Here is a 20063-nt window from a genome sequence, read left to right as displayed (position 1 = left end):
ACTAATGACAGAATATAGTGTCAAGCTACTGAAGGTTGCCCTAACACTCTTTATAAAGCAGTTTGCCTGCACTGACCTTAGTAGAATATAGGCTGTGTGTCAGCATTATCTTATTTTTATTACAGCATATTCTAGTGACTTTACTTTATTTACAGGAACTAGCATCATAGTTTTATTACATGACAGAGTGATTGTAAAATCCTGATTTGATCAACATCTGTTTGAATCAAATATCACCACTAAGGCTGCTTCATATATCTCTTCCTCCTTTTCTTGCTCTTTGATCCAGTTCACATGCATGCACTCATCACCTCTCTGTCCTTTTCTCTCCTTTTACCCACCCTGCAGTCCTCATATCCAAGCACACACTCCCCCACAGCTCCCCAAGATACAGCCCCCTCTGTTAGAAACCCCCCCTCTGGTGTTCGCGCCAGTGGACCCCACCTCGGGTCCCAAACTGGTCAAATGTGAGAGGTGGCCCCTCCTGGGGCGCCAAGACCCCCGGGAGCCCCCAGATCCCTTTGATTATGAGAGCATTTTCCCTGACTTGGAGAATGATGACATGTTTGCCAGGCGAACCCTGGCCTTCCAGTCCAACACAGACTTGGCCATGATGAAAACTCAGCTGTCCCCCCACCGTCGTCTCTACACGTCTGAGCCGCAGCTCAACATCATCACCCAGCGACACGTCCATGGAGGCACACAGGATGAGGATTTCCCCGATATCGAGCAGGACGATGTGGTTTATCGTAAGGAAAAAACCCAGCAGGCTCAGCAACAACGGCCGCTCTCAGGAGCTCCTGACAACTACACCCCAATGCCAATCCCAGAGCCGTGGGCTCTGCCTCCTGATCTCAAGGCCAGACTCCTGTGCCCCCCATGTCCTCTTACCCAGGAGGCAGCAGCAAACAAACAGAATCAGGTTGAGAAGGACATGCGTCCTAAAACAGATGACATGCTCGTCCGGAAACTTGGAGTTTGTTCTGAGAAGAGCCCGAGCTCACCGAGCGGCCCGTTAGCCAATCAACTGAGGCCCTCAGTACCGTCTTCCTGTAGTGAAGGTGACCTGCGGAAATGGCAGGCTATCAGGGAAGCCAGTCGGCTAAAATATAAAAAAAGGCTTATGGTGGAGAGGCTGGCTGCTCTGAAGTCGTGAGAGCAGATTTCTTTAACAGTGCCTGTTTTTTTCTCCTCACTTTGTAGACTTTTTCTTCAATCTTGTTGTGTTTTTACTGTTTCTGGGAAAACTCATAAGTGCCATTTCAGTCTTGAAATATTTTCTGTCTGATGGTGAAGTGGTTTTGACTGCTTGTTGATGCAACTTGTAGATGGGTGTTCTATCCAATTAAGTTCTTCTTTATGAAAACTTATAGGAGCTTTCAGCAGTCATGAGTATTTTTACATAAACTGATGAACTAATGAGAAAGCAACAACAGACCTTTTCCTTGTTTTAAATGTTTGTTGTTACCTTTTCCAGTGAGACAAAAATGTAATGAAAGGCCCTATGAAAGCATTATCATATGACTATTGATTATGGTCTTCTGCATGATGGCAAAATAGTTTATTTGACCTTAGAAACACATGGTATGTAAATGCTGAGTGGATGGCCAGACTGTAAATTGAATCTACTGCTGCTGTGTTTTTGAAGTGTGATTTCTTTGAACAAATCTCCAACATCATTAACCGAAATAGTTGGTACACCATGAGCACTGTTAAACAGACCCAAAACTCTGTATTTTATTTTTGGTTTTGTTTCCCTATCAGACCGAGTTTGCCTGTGAACGGAAAAAATATTTAAACTCAATAAAGAAAATAAGAGACTTCATGATGTTGTGATGGAATGCATTCAACTGGCCGTTTGTTGACCTCACCTAACACCTACAGTGACATGGATCTGAACAGAGTAGTGTTGTTTTCCTCAGCAGAGGGAACTTCGCACTGACATGTAAAGCTCAAAGTGCAGCAACATGAAAGTGTGGAAAGGTTCAAGCCTGAGTAATATCCAAACATAACATCCTGAACACATTGACAGCACCAAGCAGGGACATTAAATGTAGTTTTGTCTGTTGAGACGACATGAAAGGCCAAAGAAATTCCCCACAGCGCTGAAAGAAGACGTGACTTATGGACTCCATAGTAACCTGAACACAAATCTCTACTGCAGTGTTTGCACATGAACAGATGCACACAATCACAACCACAAAGCAACCATTTAACCTGAGTCAAGGCCATCTGGATTTACTTCACATCCATATGTAAAGCCATGTTTCCAGTGACATCATGCTAGAGTCTCCAGAAAGGCAGCATTGTTTAGAGTAAGACGCATGTATGCACATCTCACCAGCCAAATGTCAGGGAAAGGAAAAGTGATAATGTGCTATAAGCCTATTTTATACGCACATTAAACTCTAATCTCTTCACTGTATAAAATAAAAAGTGAGTCAGTGAGTCATGTTTTAGCTGGGTTTACGTACATATGAACCCATCACCAGGGGATCTGGTCTGAGAGTCACTAATTGGCCTTAAGCTCAGACCCCTCTCAGACAAAGACCCTACTGCAAAAATGTGACTTTGTTGTCTGTGGTTCTTTCTGGTTTCCTAGACAGCGCCAAATGCGACAGAGTATCGACGGGTGAGTTGATACGGGCTCCCAGGAATGTGGCACGTTTGCATTTGCTATGGCCTCTTACAGTCGCACCTCGCTGCCCCTTGCTTTTGTGCTGCTGTTCTCACCCTCTAGCTGCTAAATGCTGACACACAACACAGAGTATTGTATGGCAGAGGGCCAAGTTCATGGTGCTGGGAGGGAGGGAGGGAGGGGTGTTGTTGCTCAAAGCTCTATTGACAAAGCAACAAAGTGAAAAGATGCATACAATAGCAATATGCTGGGTCATTTACCTGAACTGAAGCTTGTCCCAGTGAGAGTTATGACTGAGCACTTGCCTTGTCACCCTGATAGCAGTATGACAGGTGTGTAACTCTTACCAGGTAAGTGAAAACAAAGAGTGCATTTTTTCTAAAGGCTGCGAGCTTTGAGTGACTTTGCTCTTTTGCATGATGGGAAGGGCTGTGATACATGTTACTAACCTCCTGAGCTTACATCACTCCACAGCAGTCTCTGTGGTTGACCCGTGTGCTGTGTTTAAACTAACACTTGGTTACAGGTCAAAGGTCTAATGCCATTTATTTATAGCATCAGCAACAAATATTGGAAGGTACAATTTTGAGGTTTGAATTTTAGATTATGTTTTTTTTTATACTGCTGATATGACACTGTGGTAAGAGATGGTGCATGCATAATTGGAGTGGAATACATATATTAATATTTAAACTTTTGCTAACTTTTTTGTCTGTGTAAAGTTTCTGCCAGGATATGTAAACCAAACATCCCCTCCCTTCCTGCCGATTCCCTGGGACATTTAAAAGAAAACCTTTTTCTTCATTCTTTCCACAGGAGTAAATCAACAAGCGACATCCAAGTTGACCCCGCCATCATCCGGCAGGTTCGCTACGAAGAGCTGCAGAAGTATCGTGAGCAGATAAAGGACAGCGATGATCAGTGGCAGGACGTGAGTACAACTGGTATTAGTACAGCACACTAACGCTCAAGGATATCTATTTCTTCCCCACGAGTCTTGTTATGCGATCTTAAGACAAGCTGTCTCTGGCAAGTAGATGGCAGAAGGAAGTTTTGTTCCCAACACAGACATGAGAGGTGAGCACATGATCTAGGGGATCTGTGCGGCAGTCAGGAGAGCAGGTGTTGTGGTGCAGTCTGGGGCCGCAGGGTGGAAAGAGAGCTGTTTAGATAGAAGCCAGAGACAGAGGAAGACACTGATTGGTGCAGCACTGCCCTCTGGCTATGGACTGTCCTCATTTCCAAATCAGAGTGTCTATGACAGGAAACACCACATACTGCTAATACTAATAATATAATTAATGTGAAATGGTGTTATGATGTAATATAGAAAGATGATGTAAGACAGAGACCCTAGAATGAAAATAAGTAGGCTTTATCCAGATAAAATTGACTTTGGGGTGCAAGTTGTTCCTGGAAAATCATTTTCGAAGGGCAGTGGTGCTCCAATTTTAAACACCAGCGATCCATTACTTCCTCATTCTTAGGCAAAAAATGTAAGAATATAATAAGAATAATAAAAAGTTATCCACATGTATATGACTGGCTGTCACAGTGGTCTGTCTGTGAGCTGTCTGATTGGTGTCATGGCAAAATAATGGAGTCTTAAAGCAGCATTTAGGTCACGCAGTCCCCAATACACAGGGGAGGTGAGCCGGGAGGAGCCTAAAGCACACAAATAGAACACCTTCAAATGTAGCCCTTTCTTTTTTTGTGTCTTTTTCTCTCCTTCTCAACTTCACTCCCTTCAGCTGTACAGTTTGGCATGCAACACAACTAGTCTGTTTTAGATCTGAGCTGAATTGTAACAAAATGGTGCATGAGGTGATCTGGGCTTACTTTTGCTGCAGGACCTGAGCAAATGGAAGAACCGACGCAGGAGTGTCAACTCTGATATAGTGAAGAAGAAAGAGGAAAGAGAGAAGATAGAGCAGATCACATACGGCAGCGACAGAAGGTCCAAGACCTTCAAGGAGATGCAAGAGGAGAGGTAAGGGAAAACACACCTGATCCGGTACTTTTGAAGGATTATGCCATGTGGTATTGTTAGATTTAATGCTAGAGAATTTCATCAGATTCTGGCTTTTACCAAAAAGCAATGCGCACTGAATTTGTTCCTCTGTTACACTTTTTTTTAACCCTCGAAGGACGATCCTTTGCTAAGGTAATAAAACAGATGGTGTGTATGAGAAGTTTTGCCACATTAAACAAAGACTGCAGGATTATTTGTGCAGGAGTGAATGAAGAGACTCTCTGTAATTGTGCCTTCAGTCAGTGTGAAAGTGTAATCTAATCATGGCTTACCACCTGCCCCCTCCGCTCTCTACCCTCCTCTTTTCAACCTGTGCTCTTCTTTCCTCCGTCACTTGTCCCTTTCATCTGCCTAAATCGCTTGCTTTCCATACTCATCTTTATTTTTTACCCATCACTGTCCACTTTTTTTCCCTCTTTACTTCTTTATCCCATCCCGCTTCTCCTCCTCTGTTTTGCCCACAGAGAAAATAAAGGAACAAACAGTGTTGGCGGTCGTCTCAAATCTCTCTCCTACCTGGACGACGAGGAGGACGTATTTGAGAAACCTGTCATTTCCCCCCGTACCCGAACCCTTCCTCCCAGGAGCTACACTATTGACACTCCTTACTACTCCTCTCAAACCCCTGAGCCATCTCTGAAAGAGGACAAACCCCCCGTTGCTTCCCCAGCTACTGACACGGCCGATTCCCCTCCCACCTCACAGGAAGCTGACAGGGACAGTCCTGCAGGCAGCGACGCCACGACCATCATCACTCCCACCAGCCGCAGCTCTTTCCACAGATCCCAGTCTCCTGTAGCTGCACCTCCGATAAAGAGGAATCCAGTCTCAGAACACACCAGCACAGTCAAGACAGAGGAGACCACAACCATTGTCTCCTCTTCTAGCTCCATGCAAAAGGTGCCCGAGCCAAGGCGCCCATTGTCGGGCACACAGGCTGAGGCCCCTTCCTCTGGTTCTCTTTACAAACAACAACCACAGCTCAGCTCAATGGAACAGAAGCCTCCCGGGGTGTCTCGGGTTTCTGCCTCCCTCCCCAGGAGCTACCAGAGATCGGATAGCGCACGTCTAACCTCAGTTGTCACACCAAGGCCCTTCGGGACCCAGACGTCCCGCCTCACCTCACTTCCCCGAGCCTTTACAGTGAGTATTAGATAATTCTACAACTAAATATAAACTACCAGTGCAGCACAAGGTGCTTGAGGACATCTAGAGGGCAGGAGGAGACAGTGTTTGTTTGGCAGTGAGGAATTTTTGCCTCATTAGTCAGGTACAGTTTTGTTTCTTTTGAGTACATTGGTGTTACCCAAGAGTCCGATCTGATTACTGTGTGAATAATGGATGAAGCTAGTGTTTTTATAATGCTAACTCAACTACCAGGGCTACTATTTTCAGCCTTCCTCACATTCATTACTGTTACAGTAAATGTAGGAAAATATATTACGTTTAATTGGATCAGTTAGTGAAGATTGTGAACTCTTGAAACAGTTTCATACTCACTTAAAGAGTTTTCAACACATTCGCAAACTGATCCCTCCTCCATTTTAAGGTCTGCAGATTAAAGTTGATTTTGTAACCAGCAGCCCTATTCATTTTACATTATATTATTTGAAAGACTCAAACTTTGCATTCTTTGACAATCTGCATTCCTCCCCGGACAGATGGACGACTCTCACAAGCGTCTCAATGGCGATGTCAATGATTCCAAGAAGTTGTCCGTGCCGAGCCGCTATCACCAGTTCATGACCTCTGAGGATGAGGCTCGCTCTCAGTCCAGCTCGGCCCACAGTAGTGAAGACGAGAAGGAGGAGGAGGAAAAAGGGGAAACCCTATCGAAGAGCGTCACCTCTACTCAGAGTGTTTCACCTGTCCTTCCTCAGGTCAAGAGTGAAGCCACAGTCAGCCCTGCTCCAGCCAAAGAAACCAGCCAGGTACTCAAGTTACCTACTGTTGACAAAACAGATCAGCTTGTATATTGAATGAAAAAGAATTCATTTGTGTTACTCACATTTTATTTAATACTGACACCATGAACAGTCACTGAATGTATTTTTAGCTTTGTAGTAGTGAACCCACATGCGCCATTCAATCTAATTTTTGCTTCAACCTCTTTTCTTATGTGAAAGCTGCTTAAAAACAATAGAGTGCTGCAGTGCAGAAATGAAAGAATAGCAACAGGTTGGCATTTAATCAACAGCCATAAATGATTAATAAAAGCAGGCCTGCGTACATAGACACACAACCTGATCTCCAGAGTAATGGAAAGTTAGGACCACATTCCAGCACTTAGAGCTGTTTTGTATGTATGTGAATAGTTGTTGTTCGTCTCTACTCACCTGTGTTGGTGTTTGGTTGCCAGGAGAACTACTGTGATATGCGGATCAGCCTGAACCAGAAGCCCAACAGCAGCCGAGACTTTGGCTTCCAGGCAGCCTGGGACTCAACTGGAGCTCGTGTCACATCCATCCAGCCAGGTAACAACAGTTGAGAGAAATACCTTCAAACAAAGGGATTTGGATTGTAGAGCTTTTTTCACCTTCCAATATAATGTCTGCTGCCACAGCCAAACTGGCAACCTTAAACAGCCTACCCAGTGGTTAAACCCAGCAGTCACATCTCACATCTCACTAAATCTGGCTGATGTATTCACAGTGGTAATATTGGAAACCAATGCTCAGGCTGTGTTACATTTTACAACCAGGCACGGCTGGTTAGTTGTCAGTAGGGTTTCGAGTCCAATGCGGTGACGGTGCCAGACCTATGTAGGGCAACATCTATCTGGGTCATATCTGCTGGGCCTGAGCCTCACTTTCTATTCAGATCTTCCCACCTTCCCAGTATCTCATATAATTCAGTATAACGTTTCAGTAATACTTATAACATCCCCCCCACATCAGTACATGAACTCTAGCTTTGTCACACCAGCTTCAACCTAGAGTGTATTTAAGTGTAACTTTGTTCCCTACAGTCATTGTATGTATTGTGTCAACCTTGTCCAATCACCCTTTGTGTTATGTTATTAATTATTTATAAGGACACGCACATTAATCAACAGAAATGGCCGCCAAACCAATAGTTTGAGTCCCTGGTTTAGTATCTGTTGCACAAAATAAATAGTAAATATGGGTGTACATTCCTGTCTTAAATAATACAAATTAAAAACTGCTTCCATAAAAAAAAGTTTTGTGTAAGTAAAAACTTCTTCACATAAAAACTGCTGTTTTATTGTACCAACTTGATGCTTTTGCATCAGCAAATCTCAAAAGCAAAGCTGAAAGCATGGGAAGATCTTTGTTGCTGGCTGATACAGTGTTGAATTATTTAACTGTGAATGCCATATGTCGAGGATTCCACTGGTAAGAATGAAAACTGTAATCTGCAGTCTAAGTCTACAGTATAAATTCTCATCTTGTAATTATTTATTTTTAATTTCACTTACTTAAGTGTTACTTAAATTACTAAAACAACCACTGTTTATGCAAAAATAACAGCTCTTATGAGTTCTAGAAGTGATGAACTGATAGTCAACCGTATCATTGCAGTGGTAGAACTGAATATTTTCTTTGCTGCTATCGATGTGTTCCTCTGTGTCTCGTGTAGGCACCCAGGCAGAGATGTGCCAGCTTCAAGTTGGAGATGAGGTGCTGACGGTGAACAGACAGCAGGTGGCAGAAATGAGCTACACAGACTGGAAGTCCTGCATGGAGGAGGCTCTGCAGGAGGGCAGTCTGGTCATGGATATACGTCGTCATGGCAAGAACAGTGAGTCATCTGAACACTGTGTGTGTGTGTGCGCGTGTGTGTTTGTTAGCGTGAGAGCGGGAGCTTGAATTGAACCACTTTAAGGGCTGCATTCCTTGACTGACAGTACTGCTTATGCTGCTTGTGTTGCTAAACAGTTTTGACACTTTAAATTGGTCCGTAAACTATTGTGAAATCATCCATGAATGATCTCATGACAGCTGGGGAAGGACCTGAAACTTTTTTTCTCATCTACCGAGGGACTACTGTTATTGTTTTGACCTAAGCGGTTTTTATTTCTTTCGTTCCTGTGTGTGTTTTGCTTGTCCTCTTTTTCCATGTTCCTGTATTTATCCTTTTATTTCTACTGGTTGTTTCTACTTTTTGCAGCCTCTTTAGTATCCCTCTCTGTATCCATGCGGTGTCTTCCTTGTGGAGAACTAACCCTGCTCAGGTCCAGCTCAGGTCCAGCTCAGGTCAATGGTCCTCTGAGTGCGCTGTTTTCACAGTGTTAGTATAACAGGTTCCAACTAAGTCAGTGTCACCTTACAAAAACAATAAACCACCCAGAGTATTAATTGAACTAACACACAGTACTTGTTGAAATAGTTTAGTCAAGCCCAGTGGTTGTGAGCCTGTTAGAAACATTGTGTGGGTTTATGAAAGCTTTAATAGGCTGCATGGCTGGGGAAGGTGGGTTCTCTGTCACCCCCTGCTGCTCTCTATAATAACACTATAACTACACTAAACTACAACCTTGTCCCCTGCTTTATAGTGGTCTCTATGCAAATAGACAATTCTGTGTCAAATGTTGGGTTTCACATACAGAACGACTACTACACACACAGACACAGAAAACATGTGGCTTCATGTGCAAACACACATCCTATTTTTTGCCATTGCATTGTCTGCATGCAGACTGGGACAGAGATCAACCTTCCCTGCCATTTAAAAGCCATAAGACCATCAATCTGACCAGTACGGATCATCCGATACTTCTAGGTTCCTCTGACACAAACACTGTCAACTCCAGCCTGGATTTCACCTCACCCATTTCCAGAGAAACGCCCCCGTCCATGTCAGAGGCCCCTGCCCAGCCAGCCATCGTAAGTGACCCAGAATCACTCAGTTTGACTCAGGTTTATTCCTGTATTGTTCCCAGCCGGGCGACTCTTTAATGAGCGTACACCCTGCCTTGTCTCCCTGCAGGATGTGGCTTCAAACGGAGTTAATGGAGGTTTCCGTGAGGAGTCGGTGACCATGAGGAACAAAGGTAAAGAGCAGAGCACACAATCAGAAAGGTTATGAAATTGATCCTGATGACTATTTTTGTACTGAATACAAAAGCACACAAGTAGGGGGTGTCATTGTGTTTACTTATGTTTGGGAGGAACATCTTTGCAAATACTGTATGGTTGTGGATAATATTTATTGTGTTATTTAACAAAATGATATAACAATGTTGAAACATATAACTATGATACATGTTAAGCAACATGTACTGTATGTGTAATTCATGTATTAGTTATTATCAGTAATATTAATAATATAAGGTGGTATATCCCCCTAGTGAAACATGTTTCTCTCTTCAGCTGTGCCTCACTATATCCTGTTTCCCATCTCTCATGTAGAGTCAGAAACCATATCTTTGAAAAACTTAAAACGGAGGTCAGAGTTTTTTGAAAAAGGTAAAAAAATAAATAAATAAAAGACACTGACCGTCTCTTAATAATGATAATGACATCTGTGTAATCTGGTGGCTGGGTTCTCTGTGCTCTTGTCTCACTGAATTACTTAGATTCCCAAGGAACTCTTGCATGTTTCTATCAGTCACTGCCTCACGTTCAATTGATAAACAACCTATTATCAATTGATTGTGAGCTGTCAGGATTAAAATTCCTTTTGGGCTTTTTTTTCCTTGTCTGGTGCCAGAGCTTAATCCTTGTGCTGTGCCCCTTCCCTCCTTCAGGTGGCTCAGGGTCCAGTGTCAGTGCGCTGGTCTACCTCTGTGGTAAACAGGGTTGAGTGTGCAGTGACCTCCTCACCTTCGCTTGGTACACCCTGGGATGCTGACATGCTTTTCAAACCAAGGGAGTCTAGTGATATTTTGGGGCAAATTAAGGAATTGTCTCTTCACAAATCAAACAAACTTTGTTCAGTTCACAACTTTTTGAAGAAACCCCATAGACCAAATAAAATAAAATAGACAACCAGTTTGTGTATAACAGTAACATATTCAGCTCCAGAGGTTGGACAGCATGTCAGACACTATGCCAGCGTACCAACCGCAAATACAAATCTTTGAATGTTGTGTTTGTGGTATTTTTTTGAGCGGTGTCCAGGTTTAACACATGGTTACACTTTTCGCTTTGCTGCGCATGAAGTTAAAAGCATTCCTGTTGCTCTTTTGGCATGCATTTATTGAACTGTACGTTAGCCTTTCAGACTGGCTGCGCTGTACTTGTGTGCATCCTATGCATGCTGCTAAAAAGTGCGTGTTTTGTTTGATCTTGTTGTCTTCACAATCAGTTTATTGATTTTCCTATTCAGGCCTGGCATCCAATGTAAATGTCAACAAGTGGGTCAACAAGTGGGATGAATTGAGAGAATCCTAGTGGGTGAAATTTGACCTTTGTTGCTCGAGGCTTGTTGAAAATATCAATTACTGTTGTGGTTTTAAATGTCATTTTCTATGATGAATTGGTACTTGGCTTAAAAATCATGTTGAAACTTTAATAAGCCTGTCAACTTTGTGTTGCTGCGGTATATGGCCTCGAGATTAACTTCTATTCTATTGCTCTGCCTGTGCATGCCAGAAGTATTGACTGGATGATTTTCTTTCTTTTCAAGGAGGATCAGAGTCTGCAATGCCAGATGTGAGTAGTATTATCATTGCATAAAAGGCACTATTTGTCTCTGTTGTGTTTGCTCTTGTAGCATGACAACATCTCTGAAAGCAGATACCATAGTTATTACAAAGCCCAGATCCATTATTAGAAATCGTACATGTTCTGCATTGCTAGTTTACGCCAGATGCTGGTTCACTCTGCTTCTTAAGCTTCTTCTTTAAGGTTGCCCAATTACTACATTATGTTTGAAGCAGTCATTTTGATATATCTTTGAACTGTAAAATACTCAAGAGCCCTGGAAGAAATTGTGTTCAAATTGTACAAATTGTACATCCCTCTGAGACAAAATTGTGATTTCAGGCTATAGTTTAAATTAACAGGACTTGTTTCAATATACCACAAAGTCAGCTGTGTGACATACAACAAACATACAAGCATGCTGCATGTCTTATCTTCTCCGTTTGCAGATACCTGTTCCTGCAATCACTCCATCTTCCAGCCGCTGGTCTTGGGACCCAGAGGAGGAACGCAGAAGACAAGAGAAATGGCAGAAGGAGCAGGAGCGCCTCCTACAGGTACATAAAGGCATGCTTGTGTAGCGCTGATGTTATGTTGTAATATACGCTGAGTTGCCAGTTTGTTTGGTACACTGAGCTAAAACTAATGCAAGGTAATCAATCAGCCCTTCACAAAGTGGTACTTGTGGTTTTTGTTTTAGAGAGGTCTTGATTCAGTATTTTGTGGTGCTGTTAAATTGGGTATTGGGTTATTCTAAGAAGTTTTAATATTACAACAATTCAGATAAATCACAAAACAATGAAATAAGGACACTCAAGGAGGTAGATAAGAAAACAAAATACTATTAAAAATAGAATATAAGAAGTCTGAGAATAGAATCTGTTTATGCTTTTGTTTTTGTGTTATCTATCTGTGTGATCCAGGTCAAAGTCAAATTTCCATTTCCTTGCATTTTAAAATAAAGATTTTCTAATTCTGATATAGACCAGGGCCATATTCTAATTTGTACTAATTACACACAATGTTCTAATAATTCCTCTGAACATATTGATACACACATGGTGGACAAAATATAAGAAACACCTCTCAGTATAACATATATTATGTATTATGTAAACTAAACATAAGTGTACCTAACAAACTGGCAACTGAGTGTATAGTACATTATTAAAACTGAACATACCAAATGAAGCAACCTCACTATGCATTTGATCTAAAATACCCTTCAGGATATGTGTTGTGTGCTCCATCTGACAATGAGACGAGGCACAGAGCCTGAAATGACAGACTAGGAAGACCTCACAGTCAACGCAGACTGCTCCTAATAGGCTCAAAACAGAAAACTTTACAGAGCACTCTGGCAGCTGAAAGTAAAAGCATCTGTCGAGGATCCAACTTAAATGTAGTAGAATCCTGTCAAAACATTTTTCTGTGGGTCTATTTCTGGATGGAGATCAAAGGTGTCCAAGCACAGCGCTGATGTAGCCGGGAAGGCTTGTTACTCCTCCAGTCTTAGTCCCTGTTGGATGCACGGCCTGATTTTATGATGTGCCAGGGAGACTTCCAGCCCCGGGCGAGCTTCTTTAGGTTTTTCAACTTTCAGGATGGTTAGATAACATGTAGGTGAGCTTGGAATTATGTGAAAACAATACAGCTATCATGATATCTATTTAGTCTTTGGGTGTATTTTCCTCTATTTAGTCTTTCTCATTTTCTTTATTACTTATCATTCCCACTGTACACTGTGGCCATATAATTTTCCATCACAAATGGATTTGTGGCACCTGGTTAGCTCAGTCGGTAGAGCTGGTGACCCATCTACGCAGCGGCCTGGGTTCAAGTCTGACCTGCGGCCCTTTGCTGCGTGTCGTCCCCTCTCTCTCTCTGTCCCCCTTTCCTGTCTCTCTCCAGCTATCTCTGTCAAATAAAGGCATAAAAGGCCCAAAAAATAATACTTAAAAAAAGCAAAACAAATGTATTCGCATAGATTTGTGTATGTTTTTTCTATTGTTTGGTTTGTTTTTAAATTTTGTGTGTGTGTGTGTGACTAAATAGGTTGACCTTTGACCTCTCTCCCTGCGTTTTTCATCCAGGAGAAATACAAGCGCGACCAGGAGAAACTGCAGGAGGAGTGGCTAAAGGCTCAGGAGGAGATTACCAAGACAGCAGACCCACAAGAGGTAACAACAAATGAATGTGTTTAAATTATGGAGAGCCATATAAGAACTTGGATAGTGTTGTTGATCGACATTGTTGTAGTTATGCAGTTACGTGGTCGGGCACTGGTATTGACGGCTTTTTAAAATGCAGGTCCATTGCACACAAAGAGCAGAAAAATGTCCAATCATGTGGATATTCACACAGGATATACAACACTTGTGGCTGGGCTTACTGTAATGGCACAAGTCTTTCCAGCTCATAGTTTTGCAACAAAAACTCCCTTTCAATTGTAATTTCAAAACACATGCTGGTTTGTCACCTCAGGGGATGACTTGAGTTCCTCCACCGTTGTTGCAGTTCCTCCTGGAGGTTAATAACGGTTTTAGCCATTATGTGTCAAACACTTCCTCTTTTCTGTCCTTCCTTCTGTTTGGCAGCCCGGGAGCCTGGAGGTGAACAGCCACAGCATCAGCCCACACTCGCCCCTCTCTCCCGTCAACCAGCCCGCCTCTCCTCCGTGGGAGGAGGAAGAGAGAAAGAGGAAGGAGGAGCAGGAGCGCCAAAGACAGGCGGAGGAGAGAAGGAGGAGGGAAGAGGAGGAGCGGGAGCTGCAGCGTCTCCAGGAGGAGAGGCAGAGGAAAGAAAGGCAGGAGGAGGAGGAGCGGAAGAGGAGGGAGGAGGAAGAGCTGAGATGGCAGAGGAGGAGAGAGGAGGAGAGGGAGGAGGAGAGGAGGCGGCAGGAAGCCTTCGAGCAGCAGCGCAGAGAGCGAGAGAGAGCCTTCGAGCAGCAGCAGCAGTGGTCAGTAAAGACACTGCCCCTTCAACTGTCCTGTACTGTCCTCACCCTTTACTCACACGCCTCCTCCATAACGTTCAGAATAACACATTTAAGTGTAAAACATGCTTTATTGTCTGTGCATTAACACAAGTGCAACTAATGTGTTTGCATGTGCTTTGTCCTCCACCTCTGTGTTGTAACCATCGCCCTACCTCTCTCCACACACTAACCTTCACCAAAGGACTGGGGGCTCCCATGGCTTTGCCAATGTCCAGCCTCCACTGTCCTTTACAGACAGGTTAGTATAGGAGTGATTTAGTATGCGTTTGTCCATCTGCAATCATACTGAGAGATAATGTTTCTTTCTATATAAATCTAAACCGCTATTGACACTTATAAAACCTCTTCTTACATCACATACTTTTTATGTGATACATGCTTTATACCCTATTTTGATGAGTAGTGATATGTAACAACAATGATTATAATTTATTATAGTATTTCACAATAGAATATGTTGTATTGGCAACACTTTTTTTAGGTCCTTCATGATTTAACAATTAATAAATGGTTTATAACACACTTTAATGTTGTTGGCAGCTTTAAGTGTTTATAATATTATTTAATAGTATTTGCCAACATCTGCAACTCCTCCTGTGGGCACCCATAAATTGAGGCTTGTGTATAAGCAGAGGATCAGCTATCTAGTGCAAACATTATAGTGTTTATAATAGTGGCTGCTAATTGGCAACACCCATCCTTAGAAGAGCTTTTATGAAAATAAGAACATCTGTCTTCATAGAAGTTATGATTACTGCCAAGTACTGCACTTAAATACACACTTAAAATGTCCTTACATCTGCTAACAACTACATTGTTGTGTGTTATAAACGATTAATTAAATGTTTGTATTGTATACTCCTTATAAATGCTAACTAGGGGACCTCTCTGTGTTTTCGGCTCCAAGTTCTCCTTTTTTGAGTTCTTTATACAATTCTCTGCACCAGGAGGTATCTTGGCAACACAATTTGTTCTTGCCTGAATTGTACCGAGACTGCCAAAACAGTGTCTCACAAGCATATAATCCTGCCAACACCAGTTTCTAACAAGCAAGAACAATTTGTGTCATTTTAACCTGAAAACATGTACACCAGGTAGCATTTCAGTAGATACATAATTCAACAACATGTCTGTCTTTGTTTCTCTTTTATTACATTTTCAACAAATGTCTCAGTACAAAACAAAACTGGCACATCTTTACTGCATAGCTGATGTGTCCAGGTGTTCACTGCATTGTTTCTTGCTGGCTCCATTTGAACCGAATTATTCAAACAATGTCTCTCTGTGTTGACGGCCATGAAATTGAAAGTCCTTCAGCAAGTGGGTTAGGTCTCCAGCTGAGATTGGAATTACCTGCGATTGGTCTGCAATCAGCAGTTTCCCATTATTCAAAAAATATGTTTTTTTCTGTATTTGACATATCAAAATGCTTTAAGTTTACCACTATAGTTGGAAGTTCTAAAAACACTTCTACAAAAAGAGCTACTGTAGACTGTTCACTTTCATTGTATTTTCTTTTGTTTGACAGGATTAAATCTAAATCATCTCCCCAGCTCGATGAGGAGGAAAAACCTCAGTGGAAAGGTTAGTTTTTTTTTTAAATTAACAGTATCCTCTATTAGTTAAGTTCTATTATAGTTTACCTTAAATGAAAATGGTAGTACTGGGTGACTGTTTTAAAATTGAGCCCATGTTTGAATGCTATTGCACATATATGTGGGCTGTACTCTACTGTAGGTGTGCAGCCGGGGGGCATGGCTCACTGGCTGCTGGAAGAGAAGTTGAGGAGTGCGCGTGACAGAGAGGCCCAGAGTCAGAGGGCCACATCTGAGCTGGAGATGGAGAGGAGAAACATCCTCAATGCCATGAGATACAGAGAGCCAGAAAGAGGTGGGCTCGGCCCCTGAACCACCGCCTCTCCGTTCAATCTGAAACCCAGTTAATCTGCTCTCATTATGACCTTTTGATCAGCTGATCAGTCAATTACGACATGCCTTCAAATCAAAACGTACAGATGTTTGATCATCAGCTAACCAATCGAATGGAAAATCAGCTATCCAGAAAATTACAACAAAAACAATGAGCTCATTGATTGATCGAACCGCACTGGGGAAACACCGTGTTTACATCATCACAATGTCACTTTTTTTTCCCAATTTCTTTGCCAGTCATGATCTATTTTTGACTTCCCAGAAACCTTTCATTTCCTTCAGCATCATTTTCATCATCTCTCCTCTCTGGGTGCAGTGACAGGCGGTGGAGTGGGTGAGAAGAAGGGTCAGCAGCCCGCGTCGCAGGCAGAGGCGGAGCGGCAGCAGATCTTGAACGAGATGAAGAAGAAGACTCCGCTGCTGACTGACGGCAGCTGGATCCGCCAGCGTGCCTCCAACCCCGTCAAGGAGAGCGAAGTGCCGCCCATGCGCAGGTACACATCTCTGTAGTATGATGTTGGTGGCTGGCTTTCACACTTACTAACATCTTGTTAACTTCTGTTGTGTGCTGAAATGAAAACATTTATTAGTCTGGCTGCCACGCTGACTTTGGCAAATTTGGTTGGAATATTTTAGGTTTAAAACAATTGCCAGAGGTACAGTTGGTAGCCAGACATTTTAAATGCTAAAAACTAACTTGCTAACGTGGGTGTGGCGTGGGTTGGCTTTGCAGAGGCGAGTCTCTTGACAACTTGGACGCCTCCAACTCCTGGCGCTCGTCGTGGACACCCAGGAGCAACTCTTATATCCAAAACTACACCCGGCCTCAGTCTGCCCTTTCTGGCAGCACTTCCTTTTATGGTGGTGGGTTGGGGGCCCAGCGGCCCGGCTCCTCCACTCTGCCTTCCTCCTACTCTATGGGCTCCCTCCGAGGTGGGGCAGGAACCCCCTCGTCACCTTGGTCCCGGCAGTCACCTTCCCCCTCACCCTCCTCTCCTTCACCCACCCCCTCTCCAGAGCCCACGTCTGAGGCAGGCGCCCCTCAGCAGCGGAACAGGTACAATCAACAATGCTGCTTCGCTTTAACAGCCCCAACAAGCTGACTCTAACCTCTCACTGGTATACTGGGTTGCATAACCATAGTGCTGGTGGTGTTGTTAAACTGTAACTTTGGATGGGCAGTTGTGGTAAAGGGCAACTGAATCTAACTTGTTTTCACTTCTACTTTTGAATGTAATATAAAATGCAGTTTCATATGATATCGTTTTATGTGACATTCTCCATCTGTTCACCCTCCATTTCACACCAAACAGGTTTACCCTATTCTGTGTAGTCAGTTTTTAGTTTTTATAGATGTTTAATTTCACTTGCACATACAGAATTGTTCTGAGTTGGTGTTTTTCTGTGTTCATGTGTGGGCACTGACATTTTAAGAGTTATTTATTTATTTATGGTGTATTTGATAGGGACAGATGCAGTATACATAGTGTTTATAATAGTGGCTGCTAATTGGCAACACCCATCCTTAGAAGAGCTTTTATGAAAATAAGATTAAAACAGTGAGGAAAAAGGGGGTAAACTGAATACAGTTAACTAACAGTACCCAATATTTTTTTCCAAATTGTTTCCATGGCAAAATTACAGTATGATAAAACACCATATTAAAGAAACTATTATGGCTGACTGAACAATAGAAATTGAAAAATTTAGTATTTTACAAAATGTTTTAGTGGAGCTCTGGTCATCGAGGAGCTTCTGTTTAATTTTAGCAGGCGACATGATTGGCCCTCATCCATAATTAATATTTAACAAAGGCCGATATTGGTCAGATTTGTTATTGCAGCAAAGAAATTTTCGGTCTAACCCTGTTGTATGCCAGTGTAAACATGTGTTTTGTGTGTGTGTTTGTGAGTGCGTGCGTGAGTCACACGTGTGCTCGACTCTCAAATCACAGCTGTACGTTCTGTAATCCAGGTCAGTGAGTGGCAAGAAAATCTGTACGTTCTGTGACGCCCCGCTGGGAAAGGGAGCAGCCATGATCATCGAGTCCCTTGGGCTCTGTTATCATTTGACCTGTTTTAAGGTGAGAGCTGGGCTCCTGTCGGCCCCGGAGCACGTCATCAGCACGCCCGACCGATCCTCAAAAACTAACGTGGTCACTCCACTCTTTTTTCTTTTATTACTAACCTGGTAAATCCTGGTGAATCTCAAGGTCCTGATCGATTTTCTGTGCCAAAAACTTTAAACTAATCAACTCCTCACTTTGTTTGTTTTTAACAATGTTTAACTCTGGTTGGTGATCCTTCCTGGAACTTTGGTCTTCACTTGAGTGTGATCTCTTGCATCTAAACTGTGATCCATCCTGCCAATCTTTGTCATTTGACTTTTTCCTTCATTTTTCTCTTTTTATACATACAATCAAGGGGCTTCTGTCTGTTCTCATCCCTCCACCTTTGGACATGGACACTGGTGTTGTTTAAACCAGTTGATTAGTCCTTTAACTCTTCCCTTTCCTAAACTTCCTCAGTGTATCGACTGCAAGTCTGACCTCGGAGGATCGGAAGCCGGGGCTGAAGTCAGAATACGAAACAAACAGCTCTACTGTAACTCCTGCTACATGCGATTCAAAAGTGAGTCTATGATCAATCTGATCAGCGTGATCACCTGTTGTGTTTTTGGTTTTCTTTAAGTGTAATATTGCTGTCTGTTTTCTTTTAGGTAGCCAGCCAACCGCTATGTGACATGACTGTACTCCAGCAGATTGATGAAGAAACTACTTGTGACAACAACCCATGAACATTAAACTGAACATTGAAGCCATTGCAAATAGATGGGACACTTGGTTTGGACATACTTTCATTTACGACTAATAAATTACTCTAAGTTGACTCACTGATGAGAATTGTATTTGTGTGTTTTCAGTGTGTGATTGAGAGGGTAAGCTTGCAAAGACGTTATCTACTTTCATGTGTTTATTTCATATTAAGTATTAACAGTTGTACAAAGTGTAAGGGTTCTGCATGCACCAGAGTTTTTAAATGTTTTAGTCATGAAACTAGTCAAAACGTTAAATCATCTATAAGATTATTGAGGCAAATCTTTGTAATGACCTTCACTGAGACAGATTTAAGAGATACTGAGAAAGTTTTAAAGGAACCCTACAGGATCATCTTCTCTTCATGCTTCTATTTCCGCTTGTGGTATTAACACGTTTTGTCGACCAAGCTGTTCTTATCATGTCTATGTGCCTTTTTTTGCCGTTTGTAACAGGGAGAAGTAATTAAGATTGTTAGAATTCTTTCAAAATATATTTAAAAATGTCTGCTTGGATAGCACTTGTCTGCAGTTTTCACTGATAGATGGAGGATTGTACACATTAGCAGGTTACCGTGTGAAGAATATATACTGAATGGCATTAAGGCGAACAGTAACATTTGTAAATAAAATGACTAAATGCTCAACTCGTGTTTTTGTGTGCTTTTTTCAACAGTGAAATTGCATAATTCCTCGTTATGATACACCACTGCATGATGCAAGGCTTTTCCTGCCTCTGTAATCAGAAATCATTATACTCCTCTTTCCCTGTCTGTCCCTCTTGCTCTCTGTTTCTCTGTTGCGCATAAAGGAATAAAATAATAAAAGGAATTTCAATGAGCTTTTGTGCAAAGGTTCAGAGGACCTGCCTGCTCTGTGTTCTCCAAAGCCAATTTGTCATGCATATTTCATTCAGTGCGCATGCATTACATTTGATTACACTTTGATAAGCTATTTTCTAAATGTATTCTGTCATTTTAGCTGCTTCATGAAATCATATCTGCATAAACATATATTGAATATTCATACAAGTAGGGACGCT

The 20063-nt window shown here is 42.3% G+C and overlaps 1 protein-coding gene across 11 annotated transcripts in view; it reads left to right on the top strand.

The window, feature by feature from the left end:
• The window catches only part of lmo7a (LIM domain 7a), a 48118-nt gene extending 28450 nt beyond the window's left edge, over positions 1-19668 (top strand). For 2 of the 11 annotated variants that reach the window (XM_035676705.1, XM_035676715.1), the window contains 23 exons: positions 2603-2632; positions 3455-3569; positions 4489-4628; positions 5135-5813; positions 6332-6601; positions 7030-7144; positions 8271-8432; positions 9330-9517; positions 9621-9684; positions 10043-10099; positions 10381-10422; positions 11262-11287; positions 11728-11835; positions 13372-13458; positions 13876-14237; positions 14458-14514; positions 15805-15860; positions 16014-16166; positions 16524-16701; positions 16941-17264; positions 18182-18290; positions 18735-18837; positions 18926-19668. In XM_035676705.1, coding sequence (XP_035532598.1) covers positions 2603-2632; positions 3455-3569; positions 4489-4628; positions 5135-5813; positions 6332-6601; positions 7030-7144; positions 8271-8432; positions 9330-9517; positions 9621-9684; positions 10043-10099; positions 10381-10422; positions 11262-11287; positions 11728-11835; positions 13372-13458; positions 13876-14237; positions 14458-14514; positions 15805-15860; positions 16014-16166; positions 16524-16701; positions 16941-17264; positions 18182-18290; positions 18735-18837; positions 18926-18948 — 3448 coding nt within the window. In that variant the 3' untranslated portion in view covers positions 18949-19668. The remainder of the gene's footprint in view (positions 1-2602; positions 2633-3454; positions 3570-4488; positions 4629-5134; positions 5814-6331; positions 6602-7029; positions 7145-8270; positions 8433-9329; positions 9518-9620; positions 9685-10042; positions 10100-10380; positions 10423-11261; positions 11288-11727; positions 11836-13371; positions 13459-13875; positions 14238-14457; positions 14515-15804; positions 15861-16013; positions 16167-16523; positions 16702-16940; positions 17265-18181; positions 18291-18734; positions 18838-18925) is intronic. The other 9 variants (XM_035676710.1, XM_035676706.1, XM_035676713.1 and 6 more) reach the window with 9 other exon arrangements.
• Positions 19669-20063: the final 395 nt, after the last annotated feature.

The sequence above is a fragment of the Morone saxatilis genome, unplaced genomic scaffold (genome assembly GCF_004916995.1).
Source record: "Morone saxatilis isolate NCDOM2014 unplaced genomic scaffold, NCSU_SB_2.0 Contig5, whole genome shotgun sequence".
Taxonomy (NCBI): domain Eukaryota; kingdom Metazoa; phylum Chordata; class Actinopteri; family Moronidae; genus Morone; species Morone saxatilis.
Note: the sequence above shows the minus strand (reverse complement) of the source record. Positions and strands in the feature narration are given on the sequence as shown.